The sequence below is a fragment of the Leptodactylus fuscus genome, chromosome 2 (assembly GCF_031893055.1).
Source record: "Leptodactylus fuscus isolate aLepFus1 chromosome 2, aLepFus1.hap2, whole genome shotgun sequence".
Lineage (NCBI taxonomy): Eukaryota > Metazoa > Chordata > Amphibia > Anura > Leptodactylidae > Leptodactylus > Leptodactylus fuscus.
In genome coordinates, this window is record NC_134266.1 from 23,242,641 (window position 1) to 23,263,199 (window position 20,559).

Here is a 20,559-nt window from a genome sequence, read left to right on the forward strand (position 1 = left end):
CAAAATCCTCTGGAGGTTCAACCAGGATCCGGTAAGTGAGCGAGAGGGAGTGGCGAAGGGGGCCAGCACCAACACAAATCTTCTCCAAGGGGGTAGGTTCGACGCGGAACACTGCAGGAGCAGGGAGAGAATGTAAAAAGTGACGAAGTTGCATCCCCCGCCAAGCATCCAAAGGGGGCAGCTCAGGAGGGGCCTGGGAATTCAGAAGTATAGTCCATCCCCCTGCGTCCTGGAAGTGACAGGCACGGAAAATCCCATGACGGCGCCAATTACGAAAAACTCGGTCAAACATTCCAGGTGGAAAGGCAGGATTGCCCAGCACTGGAAAAAGAGCGGAATCCTTAGGGAGGAGAGTGGAGCGAACAAGGCCTCTGGAACAAATCCGAAGCGTGGGACCAAGGGTAGGGTGAGAAAAGAGAGATGACAATGAGGAGGAGTCTAACCACGGGGCAACCTGCAAAGGGATCGGAGAGAATGCCTGTTCGATGTAGACCCAAGGTTTATAAACAGCATGCCTACACCAGTCCACGACACGAGTCAGGTGGGTAGCCAAGTAATAGGACTTTAGGTCCGGAAGCGATAAACCACCGCAACTCTTGGGACGAAAGAGAAAAGCCTTGCTCACTCGGGCGGGTCTGCCCGACCAGATGAACTTCAGTTGGACGGAAGTGAGGGATCTAAGAAAAGACAGAGGGATGTGAATGGGAAGCGTCTGCATCAAGTAGAGAAGATGAGGGAGAATGTTCATTTTAAAAATTGCGCATCTCCCGAACCAAGTAAAGGCTCCAGCGGACCATCGAGTACAATCAGCCCTGATAGACGCCAGAAGTGGGGGGAAGTTGCAACGAAAGAGATCTTTCGGGTCCGGAGTAAGATAAACCCCCAAATATTTGAGAGAAGTGGAGGCCCAATGAAAAGGGAAAGATTGACTCAAGGAGGTGGCCGCTGAGGAGGAAAGGGTCACATTAAGGGCTTCCGACTTTGAAAAGTTGATTTTAAAATTCGAAAGGGTCGAGTAAACCTGAAAGGCGAGCATCAGAGCCGGAAGAGAGACATGCGGGGAGGAGAGAAAAAACAGCAAGTCGTCTGCATAAGCCGCCACTTTGTATAAACGGGAAGAATGAGCAGCGCCTGAGATGTTCGGGTCGGCTCGAACCTGGCGGAGGAAGGGTTCAAGAGTCAGGACGAAAATGAGAGGCGAGAGGGGGCATCCTTGCCTAGTACCATTTCGGATAGGGAAGGATTGGGACAATAAACCGTTCACCCTGACCATCGCTGTAGGGAGAGAGTATAGAGCCATGATCCAACTCATCATGCGATTTCCAAGACCAATATGTAACAGGGTCTCTTCTATGAACCGCCAGTTGACCCTGTCGAAGGCTTTCTCAGCGTCAGTTGAAAGAAGCATGAGAGGAGAGCCCGATTGTTTAGCTCCATACATGAGGTTGATAGCTTTGGTAGTATTATCTCGAGCCTCACGGCCGGGTAAAAATCCAGCTTGATCCGGGTGAACAATATTTCCTAACAAGGGCGATAAACGGGTCGCAAGGATCTTGGCTAAAATTTTTAGGTCAACATTGATTAGCGAAATGGGGCGGTAGTTAGAGCACAGAAGAGGGTCCTTTCCGGGTTTGGGGATAACCGCTATGTGAGCACAGAGGGAGTCACGACAAAGGGCCGAGCCATCGGTGAGAGAGTTGAAAACTTTCAACAGTCTGGGGCGGAGTTCAGGGCCAAGTTTCTTATAGTATACCAAGGTAAAGCCGTCTGGGCCTGGGGCCTTACCCGTTGCCATACTGGAGATAGCTAAAGAAATTTCCTCTTCAACAATTGGAGATTCCAAGGCCATCAAGTCTTCTAGGGACAGCGACGGGAGACCAGAGGAGGAGAGATAAGAGCGAATGCGATCTCGGAACTCCGTTTCAGGGAGTTGATGCTGGCTTTATCCATTGCCAGCTGTAGATCCTTAGGGCCCCTTCACAAGGCGTAAGCGCGCCACTCATTTAGACACATATACATGTGTCCGAGCGCGGCGCTTCAAAACAAAGCGATATACGCGCGCTTCCCATTGAAATCAATGGGCTCTGTTTTGAAGCGTCGCGCTCGGACACTTGTATACGTGTCTAAATGAGCAGCGCGCTTACGCCATGTGAAGGAGCCCTTAGAGAGGTCCTTTCTCTATACCTTTTTCTTTCCTTTTGTATCTCTTATCTGTGGCCCAAAACCTGCACAAAAGGTTTTTATTTTTAAACTGCACGTGAGATTCTAGCCTACTACAGCCATGTTCACATAGTCAAGATGGCTGGGTCGTTTAATAGGAGAACAATGAAAGTATGACATTAAAAATCACTATGGGTTATTCCTTTCGGTAGGATATGTCGCCACTTGATGTCTTAGGATTAGTAGAGTTTTGACCCCAGGGGTTTGAGTCCCCTTTGAGTGTGTGATTTGGGCCTTAAAAAACAGGGGGCAGTGTAGAGAAGAGAAAAGCAATGTCTATTTACCCTAAAAATTGTAATGGTGGCCTTATAGATAGATATACACCTTTACCCAGTGGCGTAACTAGGAATGGCGGGGCCCCGTGGCGAACTTTTGACATGGCCCCCCCGACCGACACCGAAGACCTCGACCGACTCCCTCCTCTGCATTCCTGCGCGCTGTCCCTTAGTGGCCCCTGCACACAGTATTATGTCCCTTAGTAAGCCCTGCACACAGTATTATGTCCATTAGTGGCCCCTGCACACAGTATTATGTCCCATAGTGGCCCCTGTACACAGTATTATGTCCCTTAGTGGCTCCTGTACACAGTATTATGTCCCTTAGTGGCCCCTGCACACAGTATTATGTCCATTAGTGGCCCCTGCACACAGTATTATGTCCATTAGTGGCCCCTGTACACAGTATTATGTCCCATAGTGGCCCCTGTACACAGTATTATGTCCCTTAGTGGCCCCTGCACACAGTATTATGTCCCTTAGTGGCCTGATAACTGAAAAGCACCTTTATTTATATATTTTTTTAAAACTCCCCCCCCCCCCCCCAGGGACTTGAACCTGTAATCATTTGATTGCAAGTCCCATAGACGGCAATACAAGTGTATTGTCGTCTATGGGAGATTCTCTACATTACTATTGCGGCTGGTCATAGAGACCAGCCGCAATAGTAATATAGCGATGACAGGTCTGGGAACCTTCATTAGGCTGCCAGACCTGTCATCTGAACAGGTCGGCTCCTGCAAGCTCGTCGCGCAGGAGCTGGCCTGCAACTTTAAAGGTATGGGGCCGGTGGAGAGCGGAGATGCCGAAGCTCGCTATTACATAGCGACCGGACCTTCCGACGCGGCATACAGACATCGGGGCAGGTCATGCTCGTCATGCTGCTGGCAGAGTACTGGAAAGCGAACATCCCGCAAAGACGGTCTTACAGGCTGTACCGTGGTGAATAGGTCATTAGCCTTTGCGGGGTGTTCGCTTTCCAGTACTCTGCCTCTGACTCGAAGGGTCCGGATGCCGGGTATGTAATAGTGAGCTTCGGCATCTCCGCTGTAAGAGTTAACAGCGGAGATGCCCTGGCCTCAGGAGATGTCCTCCCCCCCCCCCCCCCCCCCCAAAAAAAAAAAAAAAAAAAAGTTTCAAGTTAACCCCCGGCCCCATTCTTGCAGACGTTAAAAAAAAATAATTTCAAATTGACACGTCGGGGCCCGGGTCCCCTGACGTGTCGGGCCCTGTGGCAGCTGCCTCAGCGGTTGTTACGCCACTGCCTTTACCCCTATAGAACACGAGAGACACTACCTACAATTGGGAGCTGTTTTATACCAGGACACCCCCTTACATAGAGTTCCCTTTTTTGCAGTCAGTTATATCCATGTTGGTAGGAGATCATCAATATCCTCATCTTCATATCATTCACATCAAATTGTTTATAAAAACTTTTATGAACATTCATTACGATTATTATTCTGTACAAAATCGTATAGAAAAATATGACATTAAAAGTAATAATTTAAGAGTCCAGAGATTCTTTATGAATTCTGTATGTCAGCCATCCCAGGAAGAAGTTGCAACTCGCTTCACGTGTAGCCTGCAGTGGAAAAAAACAGAAACAAAGCATCAACCATATGAGGTCTGAAACTTCTGCTGAGCCTAAAGGGGGGGAATGAACCTACATCATGTGACCGATACGCAGTGGTTCTCTAAGGGTCAGTGCACACTGAGTTTTTTAGTGCTGATTTTGATGCCGAATCTGCTTCAAAATAAGCCTCCCGATAGAACTCTTGAAGTTCATGAATATGAGACAGATTGGTACCACTCGCCATCTGATCATCATTTACCTCAGTCGTCTTTCTTCTCGCTTTCTTCCTTCTCCGCTAGCTTCCTCCGCTTCTCTTCTTGCTCAAGTTTTTTTCTTGCCTCCAATTTTTTACTCTGGTAAATCTTGGCACCAGCAAAGGCCAAACACAACAGCAAAGTCTTCGCTGCTAAAATGTACATCAGCAGCGGGAAATTCTCCAAAGCCTGAAAGCAGAAAATAAGGCAAAATATTGAGAATTGGTGACTGTTTACATAGTCGTGGGCCCTGGAGTAAGGTTTACAGGAGCCATGATGGATCCGATGTGGTACTGACTTATAATGGGCCCATCAGGTTTCCATTTTTTTTTTAGCTAATTGCCAAAGGTGATCACGCAGCATCTCCATGTTCTTGTGGAGACCATCATAGTCACGATGCCACTAGGATACTGGTTTGGTATTCCTGATCCACCCACCAGTATTTTGCATACAGTCGGCTTCACAGGAGCGCATTTGATCCGTAAAATACTAATCGAATGTCAACCATATTTCCTGGACCAAACATTGAGCCGAGACCTGAATCCAAGCTTCATAGTCATCTAGTTCCTGCCACGCCGTGGGACTATTGTTCCATACTAAGAGAATGATTACGACTCAGGACAATAGTCCCGTGGGACAGTAGGGATTCCCAGTCTTATGCTTGGAGTCAGGCTCGATTTTTGGTCCAGTAAACATGGCCGACATACAGTTCATATTTCATAACCCTAACGGGCCTCTGTGAAGACGGCCTAGGGTTCTTTCACATGGGCTGATTATATGGGGCAACGATCGGAATAGATTTAGGAAAGTTCACTCCTGATAGTTGGCTGCAACTCTCTGCTGTATGGGTATGAACAAATGGGTCAGCTCCAAAAATTAGCAACACATTGCCATGGATCTCGCCACTGTATTTTTTTGGTGTGCCTTGTTTTTGAGAGAGAGGATGAGATAGGGGCTACCAACGGAGTTAAAGGGTATTTTCATCTCAGTCCTTATGGCTAGATCCATAGGCTATGCCGTGAATACCTTATGGGTGTGCGTCCCACCTCATGAACATCAGCTGAATATATGTAAATATGGAAAAAATGTTAAATAAATGTGAGGTCACATCCATGGAACCGTGTTACAGAGAACATAAAAAATTGGCAAGTGTTCGATGGTTGTATGAATGATATGAATGTTCAGAAAAATGTCATGAAAAAAATTTGCAAAGTGCGAATATTCACAGATGATTGACCATTCTTGCCAAACACTTTCATCTTCCAACTTATGACCGAAAGTTACCAAAACGTTGCACAATGGTTTGTCATGGCCATCGTGTATAGTCGTTCACAGTATTTTTTTTTCCAGACATTTCAGCTACATTCTAATGTGTGTGACCACCTTTAGTCACACGTGAGCCCTGTCTAAGCGCATATGCTTATAGATCGATGGCGCTGTGCCATGTGACCACATAGATGGCGTGATGTCATGTGTTTTAACGGACCATCAAAAAAATAGGATGTCTTATTTTTCCTTGTTTTCAATAGACTCAACTCTATGGAGGATCGGTGCCTTTTGGATGCACAACGACCAAGACAAAAGTCGCTATTGTATTGCCATTTTGCGGTTACCTAAATAGAGCTAAACACATCTAGTTTGACGCAGTTTGAGCCGCCACCAGACGTAGATGCATCAGGAATGAGGATTATAAATCCTTCCTTAATACTTCTCACCCCCCTGGATGCTACTTCTGACTTTGACTTAAAAAACTGCATCAAAATCTGCCACAAAATGAGTGATTTCAGCCTAAAATACATCTAAACACTAGAGGTCGCTCTGTAATTGTTCACAACTTGTCTCCTGCTCGGTCGTCACTAACATGAGGCGGCCGCTTCACTGGACTTCATAAAAATGGCCGCCGATCCACTACATGTCCTGGATTTCTTTGCCCTGTATTTTAACGTGCACCCCTGATCCAGTCTGCAGGAGAATCCCAGAATAAGGGCAGTATATAGCAGGAGAATGGAATATGGCTGGCCAGTAAACTGCAGACATGTCTCTGGTCAGGAGGAGCTGCTGAAGGACACCCAGAGACTTCCATGCAGGTAAGAAGCTGCCTTGCAATCTGAAATCTTGTCCTATTGCCATATATGTCATGTCTAGCTTGTAATATGTAAGATTTCACAGAGATAGCAGAGCTGAGTAGCTCTATAAGAATGCATTGTGTGTGCAGTTATTAGCCACAAGCAGTCCCATGTAATACTAGTGTGCCAGGTTGCACTCTGCTATGCCTGTGCACGCTACACTGTGCTTTCCTCCCATATTGGATCCTAAGTGTCCCCATGACTTACCTTCCAGTTGAACTCCGGCATCCTGCTAGGTCAGTGCGGTATCAGGCAGCGGTGTATGGAGCACTGGTTGTACTGGTCTGTACTGGTGAGGCTGGCTATGTATACTGGGACTGTACTCACCACTGGGAGGAGCTCGTCTCATTCTGGAAGTTTCAGGCGTCTTGTGGATTGACAGACACAGCAGATGCCGGCGCGCTATAGGCGGTCACTGTATGGTTAGACTACATGACAGGTGGAACAAGTGAGGAGTCAAAAATATCTGCGCAATCGCTATGGAAAAGAAAATAGTGTATATGGAGGCGTATGGGATGGCGCAGCACAGAACAATAGATATGGCACCATTTTACAGATCATCGTACCACCTCTATATGGTGCACTGTAAGCCCCCATAACGCAAAATTGGTCGCAGATCTCTCACATGACCAATGCCGAGTTCTGTCATTTTACTGGAAACAAAGTAGCGCTGCACATGCCGATCTCCACATGGAAACTCCACGTCGCAATGCAGTACAAATAAAGTTGATCAGTTTTTATTAATCTCACCTATCCATTGTTTTCTTTTCAGATTCTGGAATAAATTGTGGTCAATCTGAGGGCCATGCCCACCCCAACACATCCACTTTTCAGAACAGTTCTTGCGGGGCAGAAATGCACCAAAAGTTGCAAATTCATGGTTAAAATTTTACAAATTTGTCATCAGTTTTAAGTCACAAACTGGTGTAAAATATATGATAAACTTCCCTCACTGATTTTAAGGGGTTGTCCAGGAGTAGAAAGACATGGCTGCTGTAAATCTGTCCATGAACTGTGTCTGAATGGGGCGTAACTGCAATACCAGACAGAATCTGTGAACAGATGGGGTGCTGTTTTGGAAGGAAGGCAGCTACATGTTTTTGGATCCTGGGCACCCCATTGAAGTTCACATCTGCACCCGTGGTCTCTGTCTGCCGAGGGACCTGAATAATAGAGATCCAGACCGCTGAAGTCCATGCAGGACTTTTTTCTGTGAACTGAGGTCTCATTCACACCTGCGTTTGGTAATCCGTTTGTGGAGTCCACATGTGTACCCCCTGAACGGACTACCGAATGCATTTGCAAGCCGTGTGCAGTTAGAGCACACTGACCCCATAGACTATAATAGGGTCCGTGTGCTCTATACGTGCTGCCCGTATGAATCACGTGGACAAGAAAGTAGATTGTGAAGTACTTTCCTGTCCGCAGGCTCCCTGCAGAGATCTCGCGGCAAGATTCCCCATGCAGACTCCCCATGCAGACTCCCCTGAACGGATTACCGACGCAGATGTGAATGAGGCCTTACACTGCATATTTTACAAAGCTGCAACACAAACATGTAGCCATAGGGTAAGTTCACACGGTGAATTTTGCAGCGCAATTTGCCGTGCAATGCCTTGAGTTTCGGTTGAAATTCATCCAATTATTTGATATGAAACTATTCCCACTAACAGAAAAAAAGAACTGCAGCACTGTATGCAGTGCACCAGCATCCAGTCGCGGCTAACCGTTTTTTGGACCGGATTCTGAGGTGGCCACTGCGTCAAAATCCGGTCCAAAAAACTCCTGTGTGAACCTGGCTTAAGGGTATGTTCACACGGAGTTTTTTTGCAAGCTGTGCTTTGGGGCACAGGCAGTTCTATATACTGCTGGAAAGCTGAATTCAGCACACTGTCGGCTTTCCTGATCTGTGCCCCAGGTAAAGAGCTTTTGGTCCCGATACCGTAGCTCTTTACAATCAGAAGGGCGTTCCTGACAGTCAGTCAGGTACGTCCTTCTTCAAAGCAGCGCCTATAGCGCTGTACAGTGTGAGCGGGGAGGAACAGCGCGATAGGCGCTGCTTTGAAGAAGGACGTACCTGACTGACTGTCAGAAACGCCCTTCTGACTGTAGAGCGCTACGGTACCAGGACCACTAGCTCTTCACCCAGGGCACAGATTGGGAAAGCCAACAGTGCGATGAATTCAGCACACTGTCGGCTTTCCAGCAGTATATAGAACTGTCTGTGCCCCCAAACCATGAAAGGTCCTTGTCACGGGATGGTTAGAGTCTATACTATAGGCAATGTGTAATATATATTTCATGTGGAATGTATTCTCTAACCTGTTGTATACATCAATGTGGAGTTGGCTGATTAGGGTCTAGTGTGTTAGCACATTGTATGCAAATACCTCTAACTAGTGAGGACCAGTGAGGACAATGGGTGGAGATAATCTGATCAGTGTCTCCAAGAAGATGTTGGATGGTGCATTGTCCATAGTAGACAGGGAGTCTGCTCTCCTTGGTATAGGTGAGGGGGGAAGGATCTGTGACTCAGCCCTTCCCACCCACAGATATAGGTGTATCAGTCTTAGTATATAGTTGTAGATAGCAGTTAGTATGGGTTAGCCGGCCTGTGCACAGCTCTGCAGAGAGCCAGGATTTAGTTACAGGACCAAGGAACCAAAGCTATCATTGGATTGTGACTTCTGTGGACTTATTGTTATTACGGTTGATGTGACCGCCGCCGGCTACTAACTTTGTGGATTACAATAAATTGCTGTTGCCTCCCGACCTCTTGCGTCCCTGTTGATTCAAAATATCCTCCGGAGGAAAGACGTATACCTTTGCTCCGTGACAACTGGTTGGCAGCGGTGGGATCAACAGCGGACAGCGAGATGGACTACAGCAGCCCAGCGATTAATGGAGCCACAACCTCAGAATACAGGAACTGGACTATGGCAAGTCTACAAGTAAGGGCCCGGGAACTAAACCTGAGTTACCAGGGAAGAACGAAAGAGCAACTGATCGAGGCACTGGAGGAGATGACCCTGCAAAGCGACCATGAGGAGGGCTGCCCCCAGGAGACAGTAGAGATACGGGAGTGGCAGGTACAGACCCAAAAGAGCAGATGGGTTGTTTTGTATGAGGAGGAATTGGCAGTGCTGGGGCTAGGAGCAACTGCAGAGCAAAGGAGTAGAGCATTACAGAGGGCTCAGGAAACGGAGAAGGAGGAACAGAGAATGGCGCATGAAAAGGAAAGAATGGCGCATGAAATGCGAATGGCTGAGATAACTGCGCGGAATTATAATCAAACGTCGACCCGCAGCCCAACAGTGAGAGAACCACAATATGTCTCCCATAAACACTTCAAGACCTTTGATGAAGCGGCTGGGGATGTTGATGGATATTTTCAGGACTTCGAACACCAGTGCCACCTGATGGAAGTCCCAGAGAAGGATTGGGTACGGTATCTGGTGGGGCACCTACGGGATGGGGCTGCGGAAGCTCTCAGAGCCATGGACCCTAGTGATCAGCGGGACTATGAGGCCATTAAAAGAGCGGTGCAGAAGTATTATGCAGTCACTCCAGAGACCTACCGAGTTCAGTTCCGCTCTTTGTCTTACAATGGGGGAAGCTCCTTCCACATGTTCGCCCACAAGTTGAAGCAAGCATGCAAGCGCAGGCTAGAAGGAGAGGAGGCTGTCACAGTCGATAAGATCCTCCAAGTCATACTTAAGGAACAGTTCTTTTCCCAGTGCCCCGCTGAGATCCGTGAGTGGGTGCTGGAACGGAACCCAGCCACAGTGGAGCAAGCTGCTTCCCTTGCAGATGAGGGCCTGACCATCAAGCCGCAGTGGAAGAGGTTGTTTGCAGAGGAGCGGAAAACTACCACAGTCCGCCAGACACCCTTCATCCAGCCACCCACCTTTCGTGCCCGGCCTCAGGATTACAATTCCCCCTCTACCCCTGCCCCAGCCCATCGGCCTCCAGCTATGAACAACCCTGTCCCTAGACAACGACCTACTGGAAGAATGCTAGAGCGCAGATGTTTTGGGTGCGGGCGGCCTGGACATTTGCAAGCTAGTTGCCCTGTTAACATGGGGGCACGGGCCACCGTGGCATCCCGGCCTATTCACTACCTGGGAACCACCCCTAGGACAGAAAGTTTGGCCCCATTTCCAGATGACTCCATGAATGACCCATCTGTTCCACCTCCAGGGGTCTATGGGATTCAGCCTTCCGCCACACATCCCGCAAACCTTCAGCGGAAGCACTTGCAGGAGGTCCTACTGGATGGCCGAACAGTTGTTGGATTCCGGGACTCGGGAGCTTTCCTAACGGTAGCGGACCCCCGAGTGGTTCGACCCGAGGCCCTAGAGGAGGGCCCTGGCCTTTCTATCGAGTTGGCAGGAGGTACTCGGAAACGTATTCCTAAAGCTACCGTGGAACTCGACTATGGGTATGGACCAAAACGATGCACAATTGGTGTGATGAGCGGGCTGCCGGCCGATGTTCTGTTAGGCAACGATGTTGGAAATCTACAGTGCCACTTTGTGGGAGCAGTGACCCGAAGCCAAGCTCAGAGAGACGCCAACATGGATCGACCGGATTTTCTGCCAGATGCCAGCCCTTCAACCCTACAACTTTACCATTCAGTACCGCCGAGGGAACCAACACCAGAACGCGGATGGGTTATCCCGGCAGGAGGACATATGAGCTATAGAGACTGATGTGCATTCCCCAATTTACCTGTGTAGGCCAATTGTGTCATGCACATGTTTTTAGAGGGGGAGGGGTTGTCACGGGATGGTTAGAGTCTATACTATAGGCAATGTGTAATATATATTTCATGTGGAATGTATTCTCTAACCTGTTATATACATCAATGTGTAGTTGGCTGATTAGGGTCTAGTGTGTTAGCACATTGTATGCAAATACCTCTAACTAGTGAGGACCAGTGAGGACAATGGGTGGAGATAATCTGATCAGTGTCTCCAAGAAGATGTTGGATGGTGCATTGTCCATAGTAGACAGGGAGTCTGCTCTCCTTGGTATAGGTGAGGGGGGAAGGATCTGTGACTCAGCCCTTCCCACCCACAGATATAGGTGTAACAGTCTTAGTATATAGTTGTAGATAGCAGTTAGTATGGCTTAGCCGGCCTGTGCACAGCTCTGCAGAGAGCCAGGATTTAGTTACAGGACCAAGGAACCAAAGCTATCATTGGATTGTGACTTCTGTGGACTTATTGTTATTACGGTTGATGTGACCGCCGCCGGCTACTAACTTTGTGGATTACAATAAATTGCTGTTGCCTCCCGACCTCTTGCGTCCCTGTTGATTCAAAATATCCTCCGGAGGAAAGACGTATACCTTTGCTCCGTGACAGTCCTCTTTAAAAAAAAACAAAACACTAGTGGTTTTTGCAAAAACTGTGTCAAAAACCGCACTGCGTTTTTTTTCCTCCTCTTACTGACTTCATTGGGTTTTCCAGACAGATTCCACCTGAAGATAGGACAGGTCGCTTTTTTTTTTTTCCGCTAGCTGAAAAAAACGCTAGAGGAGAAAAAACTGCTAGTGACTCCCATTGAAATGAATGGGAGGCAGATTCCGTGTCAAAATCTGCCTGCAAAAAACTCACTGTGAACAGACCCTAACCGTGCTGCTCACTTGCCGTACAAACAGTAGCAGCGAGTGTAGGTAGTGTCCCATTGATATCAGTGGGGTAGAGCTGCAGGACCTATAAGATAAGATAATCCTTTAATACTCCCACCATGGAGACATTCAGTGTGTTACAGCAGCATGGATAATACAGTAATATATTACAAGGAAGGACACATACAAGCTCATAGCCGATAGAAAAGATATCTGCTGCTCCAGTCTCAGTATCAGTGATTTGTGGGGGTCTCAGATGTCGGACCTCCCAGATCTAACATCTATGTAAAATCTTGTCTTTTGTGTTCCTTTTTATCTGTAGCCCCTGTTCCGGGCACAGCCATGACCACTGAACTCGAGATCCAGTTTTGGTTGCTTGTACTCGGTTATGTCGTTTCCAGGCGGAAGAAACGGAAAAGAGAGACGATCAGGAATTACTGGGTGCACCCTCTGACCAGCCAGCGCTTTTCCAAGGGACAGTTCCACCTCCGTTACGGAGACTTACGGAAATGTCCTAAGAGGTTCTTCGATTATTTTAAAATGTCGATAGGAACATTTGATGAACTGTTGGAGAATCTGCGGCCTGTCCTGATCAGGAACGACACCAAGATGCGACTAGCGATATCCCCCGAGGAGCGGCTCTGTGTGACTATTAAGTATGTTGTTAGAAAAGTTATTCCTATGTGTCGCACAGGATTATACAATCATGGCTGCTTTCTGCTAGAAATAGTGCAAAACCTGTCCACAGGTTATTTGTGGTATTGCAGCCCAGATCTGTCGAAATGGATGCCCTGAGTTGCAATGCCACATACAACCTGGGTACAGGTGTGGCACTGTTTCTGAAAAAAAATCAGCTTATATAATATATATTCAGTGACTAAAGAAAATGGAGTCTCATGGAATATCAGGAGAGTACAGAACATACAGGCTGTGTGTGGGCAAGAGGACTATATCGGTTGTACAGTTTGTGTGAGTAGGACGGGGAATGTGATGTTCAGCCTCTCATGGGGGAGGGGGGAGAACTGTGGCAAATTCAGCAACGTCCGTTCATCCCTTTCTAACACAGAAGCTGCTCAGACAATCACATAACCAAACCCCTGTAATCACAATTGCCCGATGTAGCAGAGCTTACGCAGCGCTGTAGCACACCTCTGTAGGCTCTCCATATGCAAACATGTACATACAGCTGGGTATCCTACGCATATGCAGCGATGTAGCAGAGCCGAGACGAGGGAGCAGGGGGATCAAACTTTGGCAAATTTCAGCCACATCCGTTCAGCCCTTTCTAATACAGAAGCTGCTCAGAGAATGACATAAGAACACCCCAGTAATCCAATTGTCCAGATCTAGCAGAGTTTAGGCAGCGCTGTAGCAAAGCTGAGTAGGTTGTACATATGCAGAGATGTACATAATATAATTACACACAGGGGTTGACTTACAGTTGGAGTCTTCAGTCTGAGGAACATGTCGGACTATTTTTCCATTGCTTCCTCCATAGCTTGATCAAGATTTGGAGCAATCCACAGGAAGGGTGGGGGAGAATAACGAGAAAAAAAAAACATACTTGCCTGTCCTGACACTCCATTTCCCGCCATTGGTTCTCTTCTGAAGTCCTGAGCCTCACATGACCACTGGGACCAGTCAGTGGTCGATGGTTAGGAACCGATGGTGTATGTCAATGACATCACTGGTCCCTCTCCAACAACCACTGAGGCCACTTATTGGTCTCAGTGGTCCTGTGAGGCTCAGGACTTCTAGCATCATCCCTGGCATTACATGGAAAGTGGACCCGCGGGTGGATGAACACCCCCTCTTTTTGTGACTTGGCTCTTTCTATGCTGGGCATGCCACAAGTGATGTATTTGATGACGGCTAGCCTGGTGATTACAGGGACATTCCACCAGACCTGGGAGGCTTTCCCACTCTTCCAGGAGGGTATCCATGTTTTAGGGAGCCTCGCAGATGTTTTGGGAGAGTTGGCAAGTATGAAGTGATTCCCTGGTAAAGTTTTGGTGTCACCATGGTGTGCTATAGACATTAAAACCTTTTCCCAATGAAAATTGGTGACTGTCCCAGTTCATGTACACCAATGTCGTCTTCTGAAGTAGTCACCCGACTGGAAGTCCTGTGGTAAATTAGGAAAAGGGGGCTCAAGGAAGAGCAGAAAGCATAGAATCGGCCATGTCCACCTCCTATAGCTCAGCCGAGGCAAAATATAAAAATCCCACCACACTATATACCAGATTATTAAGAACCTTACAAGTCTTGATTGTTGAGGTTGTCTCCTTGACTTTGCAGGTACCTGGCTACAGGCCACAGTTTCACATCTCTTCATTTTCGCTTCCTCATTGGAAAAGCCACCATCAGGCTGATTGTTCGGGAGACCTGCAGAGCCATCTGTGACACCCTATTAAATATTCTCATGCCAGAGCCGACTACCGAAACCTGGCAGAAGATAGCCGACGAGTTCTACGCCACAACCAGCTTCCCGAATTGTGTTGGCGCCTTAGATGCAAAAGACATTCGAATGAAGATGCCACCCAATAGCGGCGGCAAGAATTGGGATGCCAGCAAGCACTCCATTGTCTTGTTGGCTCTAGTGGACAGCCATTATAAGTTCATTGCCATAGATGTTGGGGCGTACGGGACTACGGGGTGCTGTAGCATTTTTAAGAAATCTAATCTAGGGCGTAAGTTGAAAGAAGGCAAATTACATTTACCGGAGCATAAACCATTGCCTAGCACAAGTCGCCCACCAATGCCGTGTGTTTTTGTTGCTGATGAAGCCTTTGGGCTCACAGAGAACATTTTAAGACCTTACCCCAACAGGAACATAACTCCCGTCCGAAAGGTCTTCAATTACCGGCTAATTCGGGCAAGGCGAGCCATAGATAGTGCTTTCGGGATACTGGCCAACAAGTGGCGAGTCTTCTATGCCCCTATTCAGCTGGAAGCTAACTTTGTGCAAGACATTATCAAGGCTGCCTGTGTCCTCCACAACCTGGTGCTTCTGAGGGACGGCTTTGTCTTTGAGGACATTCTTAGTAACCCGCTACATGACGTGGCGTGGAGCACAGTACGGGGGCCTGTGAGCGGCATGTTGGTCAGAAACTCTTTCGCAAGTTACTTTGTGTCTCCACAAGGAGAAATACCCTGGCAAAATGAGAAGATGTAGGGACAAGGAAGTTATAAGACTTTAGTGTTTAAGACTGGAGTTGGGGGTTGGGTAGGGGGAGCTGAGTGATCGGGTATCCTTGCATAGCTTGGTAAGGGGTGCTGAGGGGTCTGTATCCTGGCATAGCTTGGTAGGGGGTAGCTGGGGGGTCATGTATCCTGGCATAGCTCGGTAGAGGGAGCTGTGTGGTGGGGGGGGTCATGTATCCTGGCATAGCTTGGTAAGAGATGCTGGGGGGAGGGTCATGTATCCTGGCATAGTTTGGTAGGAGATGCTGGGGGGGTCATGTATCCTGGCATACCTTGGTGCGGGGAGGGGGGGGGGGGGTCATGTATCCTCATGTATCCTGGCATACTTTGGTAGAAGGAACTGATGGGTCATGTATAATGGCTTAGTTTGGTAGGGGATGCTGGGGGTGGGGAGGTGGGTTTATGTATCCTGGTATAATTTGGTAGGGGCAGCTGGGGGGGTCATGTATCCTGGCACAGTTTGGTAGGAGATGCTGGGGGGGGGGGGGTGTCATGTATCCTGGCATAATTTGGTAGGGGGAGCTGGGGTCATGTATCCTGGCATAGTTTGGTAGGGTATGCTGAGGGGGGTCATGTATCCTGGCATAGTTTGGTAGGGGATGCTGAGGAGGGTCATGTATCCCGGCATAGTTTGGTAGGGGTAGCTGGGGGGGGGGTCATGTATCCTGGCATAACTTGATAATATAGATATTAGAAAACCGAAGATGAAGGAAAATTGTAAACCTCATAAGCATATTTATTTGTATTGATTCTTTTAGTAAAAGGGTGTTAATCCATTTAGGGCATAAGGACTTCAGTGAGGGGTAGGGGTCCACTACTCATATTAGGTTCACATTTTGTAATTTGCAAGGAAATTTGAGGTGGTCTTCTACCTCTTCAGTCCTTTCCAAATTCTGGTCCTGTGAATCCCGCAGCAGAGAATCAGAGGAGAGCTTCGGCCTTGTGCTGCGGATTTGCCGGCTGAGTAACCCCAGACATTATTGGACTGATCAGCTTGTGCCTCGCACCAAGGATTCTGCAGCTGAGGGTTACAAGGGCTGAATCAGCCGCGGAATCCGCACCAACATCAAGCAGAAGCAAAGAAGCATCCATCGGTGCCTGCCGTTTGAAAACAATTGGAGTCAGATTCTGACCAGAATTTGGAGCTGATTTTGAGGCAGAATCTGAGTTAAAATCAACTCCAAATAATCTGAGGAAATGTAGACAAAAGAGAAATGGAAGTGTCGTTTTTCACATTTCATGTTTTTGATTTTTATATACTGTACTATAAAAAATTTTTTTAAAATATTTTTCTTCTTTTTCCACCAAGGAATACTTGTATGTGTCTGTGATAGAGAAATTAGATTGTGAGCCCCATTGGTGACGGGGAAAGGTATGAATGATGATAATTTTAGTACAGCGCTATGAAATATGTTGGCACTCTGTAAATAAATCTAATGTCTGTTGTGACTGTAACATGCTATACCATATATTACCTCTAGAGGGGGCTGCATGACAAGGAATACATTGTCTTATCAGTAGGCAATATGAAAGTAACACAGTACACAACTCCTTCTGTACAACTCCTTGTAGTTTCCTTTAGTTTAGCATATAGAAGAAGTCTTAGGTATTGTGTATGGTCAAGGGGCTCTATCACAGCCCCAGGTTATTGCATATACAGTGTTGGCCAAAAGTATTGGCACCCCTGCAATTCTGTCAGATAATACTCGTTTTCTTCCAGAAAATGATTGCAATCACAAATTCTTTGGAATTATTATCTTCATTTAATTTGTCTTCAATGGAAAACCACAAAAAGAATTGTCAAAAAGCCAAATTGGATATAATTCAACACCAAACATAAAAAAGGGGGTGGACAAAAGTATTGGCACTGTTTGAAAAATCATGTGATGCTTCTCTAATTTGTGTAATTAACAGCACCTGTTACTTACCTGAGGCACCTAACAGGTGGTGGCAATAACTAAATCACACTTGCAGCCAGTTGAAATGGATTAAAGTTGACTCAACCTCTGTCCTGTGTCCTTGTGTGTACCACATTGAGCATGGAGAAAAGAAAGAAGACCAAAGAACTGTCTGAGGACTTGAGAAGCAAAATTGTGAGGAAGCATGAGCAATCTCAAGGCTACAAGTCCATCTCCAAAGACCTGAATGTTCCGGTGTCTACCGTGCGCAGTGTCATCAAGAAGTGTAAAGCCCATGGCACTGTGGCTAACCTCCCTAGATGTGGACGGAAAAGAAAAATTGACGAGAGATTTCAACGCAAGATTGTGCGGATGGTGGATAAAGAACCTCGAGTAACATCCAAACAAGGTCAAGCTGCCCTGCAGTCCGAGGGTACAACAGTGTCACCCCGTACTATCCGTCGGCGTCTGAATGAGAAGGGACTGTATGGTAGGAGACCCAGGAAGACCCCACTTCTTACCCAGAGACATAAAAAAGCCCGGCTGGAGTTTGCCAAAACTTACCTGAGAAAGCCAAAAACGTTTTGGAAGAATGTTCTCTGGTCAGAGGAGACAAAAGTAGGAAAAGGCATCAACATAGAGTTTACAGGGAAAAAAAGAGGCCTTCAAAGAGAAGAAGACGCCCCCTACAGTCAGACATGGCGGAGGTTCCCTGATGTTTTGGGGTTGCTTTGCTGCCTCTGGCACTGGACTGCTTGACCGTGTGCATGGCATTATGAAGTCTGAAGACGACCAACACATTGTGCAGCATAATGTAGGGCCCAGTGTGAGAAAGCTGGGTCTCCTTCAGAGGTCATGGGTCTTCCAGCAGGACAATGACCCAAAACACACTTCAAAAAGCACTAGAAAATGGTGGTGAGAGAAAGCCCTGGAGACTTGTAAAGTGGCAGCAATGAGTCCAGCCCTGAATCCCATAGAACACCTGTGGGGGAGGGGGAGAGATCTCTTGGTGGCAGTTTGGAGAAGGCCCCCTTCACATCTCAGGGGGGACCTGGAGCAGTTTGCCAAAGAAGAATGGTCTAAAATTCCAGCAGAGCCTTGTAAGAAACTCATTGCTGGTTACCGGAAGCGGTTGTGCGCAGTTATTGTGTCTAAAGGTTGTGCTACCAAGTATTAGGCTGAGGGGGCCAATACTTCTGTCCGCACCATTTTTGGAGTTTTGTGTAAAACGATCAATGATTTGACTTTTTTTTCATTCTCTCTTGTGTTTTTTTCATTGCAAGAAAAATAACTGAAGATATTACCAAAGAGTTTGTGCTTGTAATCATTATCTGGAAGAACACGAGTATTATCTGACAGAATTGCGGGGGTGCCAATACTTTTCGCCAACACTGTATGTGTGTCCATAAATCACTATTTGTTGCCTTTGTTCTGGATATAGGAGCTGTAGCCAACCCACTGAGAAAGGCCTACAAGAAAATGGCAGAACCAAGGATGGGGTGTTTAGGGGTAAGTTCACATGGCGAATTTTACAGCAGGACCTGCCATATCAAGTCCACAACTTTCATTCACTTAAATGGAAGGTTCGAACAGGACGCTTCTTTTTTCCACTTCATCTATAGTGAAGCAATCCTACATCCGCAGAAGATCTGTGCTTACTTCTCCAAGATGGTGGGAAAAACCTCCCTTCTGAGTTCCGACTGATGGAAGGTAAAGAGCAAAGGTCACACCAAATATGGAGTAAATTTGGTGTGACCTTTTCCATTTGCCTTCCATCAGTTCTTCTCGGTACTTGCAGACAGTTTTTGGCAGGACTCGCAGGGAGGTTGTTCCCGTCGCCATCTTGGAGAACTAAGCACAGATCTTCTATGGTTGTAGACTTCCTCCAATCTGTCTCTCTCTTCATGTCATCCTAGACAGCCTGGATGATGATGAGGTCAGGGCTATATCTGCGAGGTCCATGTCATCACTTCCAGGACTCCTTCAAAGGGGAAAAGGTCAAACCAAATATTGATGGGATTTACATTTCTTTTTCCTTCATTCACTTCATTATGTGATAAAAAGTTAACCCTTCTTTTTCTGAATTCATTTTTACTTTGTGACATTTTTTTCTACACCTGTATAAAACTTTTGATCAGTGCTGTATAAGCTGCCTTAGCATCCCACCCAACCATAGAGAGGATATTAGTCGGTGGTGTTGCCGAAACCCCTTGATTTGGTCCCTGTTCTGATTTTTACGCTGGAACTGTTCACACGGCTGTACGGCTTTAGATACAATCCTGCAGTCATTCAGTAACGCCAAATTATTTTCCATGACGCTTCTGGACCGACCGAGGACCACCTCATGGGCCACAAAATCTGAGACTATTGTAAGTAGATGTGAATATTCCTACAGATGGCCATTCTGGAAGTTTTTAACCAAGATACAATTACCATATATACTCAAGTATAAGCTGAGTTTTTCAGCAGTTTTTTTTTTTTTTGGTGGGGGGGGGTCTATGACCAACCGCAATAGTAATGTATAGGGGATCTGCAGTGCTCCTGTTCCGTCAGGAAGGGGTTAATAGGAGCACTGCAGATCCCCTATATTCAGCCAGACTCAATTCCAAGTGGGGGAAGAAAAAACATTCCTCAAGCTCAGCGAAGGGGCAGACAGACAACCAAACACCCCCTCCCCTTCCCCAGCACCTACTGCATCCAAAAACTCCGACCATTTTAATTTTTGAAATTTTCCAGTAGCTGCTGCATTTCCCCCCTCGGCTTATACTCAAGTCAATAAGTTTTCCCAGTTTTTTTGTGGTAAAATTAGTTGCCTCAGCTTATATTCGGGTCGGCTAATACTCGAGTATATACGGTATGTGCGAAAATCATCCAGTGAGACCCCGTCCTGGCCCCGACAATGGGACCATTATGTATACCAGTGGCACAAAGTGGTTATTGTGGAGGCAAAAAAATCCAGAGAACTCTGGACACATGAGACAAAGAGAATAAAAACATTTACATGTCTCAGAGGTCAAAAAAAATTTCACAAAGGGTCCAATGAGGTAAAGAGGATTATTGGATGGAAGGATTTACAAATGAAACTTTCACTTTCTGGTATTCCTTTATGTATAATCAGGTTTTATTTAAAAACTTTTTATAACATAAGAACAGAACACAGATAACAAAGGTGGCAAAAAGGGCACGGACGCCCCAAATGGCATGAGTAGGCGAGGGGAATCCCCCGCCCAGCATCGTACAATACAACATAAACATTGCCAAGGCAAATAAGAGGAGACGGGCCGAAACAAGGCCATCACTATGGGAGGCAATAGAAGAGAAAAAAAAGAGGGAAGAGAGTGACGATGACCATGTAAAGACAAAAATGACAA

The 20,559-nt window shown here is 46.8% G+C and overlaps 2 protein-coding genes across 2 annotated transcripts in view; one reads left to right on the forward strand and one right to left on the reverse strand.

The window, feature by feature from the left end:
* Positions 1 to 467: 467 nt before the first annotated feature.
* Positions 468 to 20,559, forward strand: part of CLIC6 (chloride intracellular channel 6) — a 374,274-nt gene continuing 354,182 nt past the window's right edge. The window contains exon 1 of the mRNA XM_075263451.1: positions 468 to 480. The gene's annotated coding sequence lies outside the window, so the exon portion shown is untranslated. The remainder of the gene's footprint in view (positions 481 to 20,559) is intronic.
* SMIM11 (small integral membrane protein 11) lies at positions 3,916 to 6,770 on the reverse strand. The gene is made up of 3 exons (XM_075262578.1): positions 6,659 to 6,770; positions 4,331 to 4,514; positions 3,916 to 4,080 (listed from the first exon to the last, which is right to left on the reverse strand). The coding sequence occupies exons 1-2, from the start codon at positions 6,677 to 6,679 to the stop codon at positions 4,332 to 4,334; spliced, it is 204 nt and encodes a 67-aa protein (XP_075118679.1). The 5' UTR covers positions 6,680 to 6,770; the 3' UTR covers positions 3,916 to 4,080; position 4,331.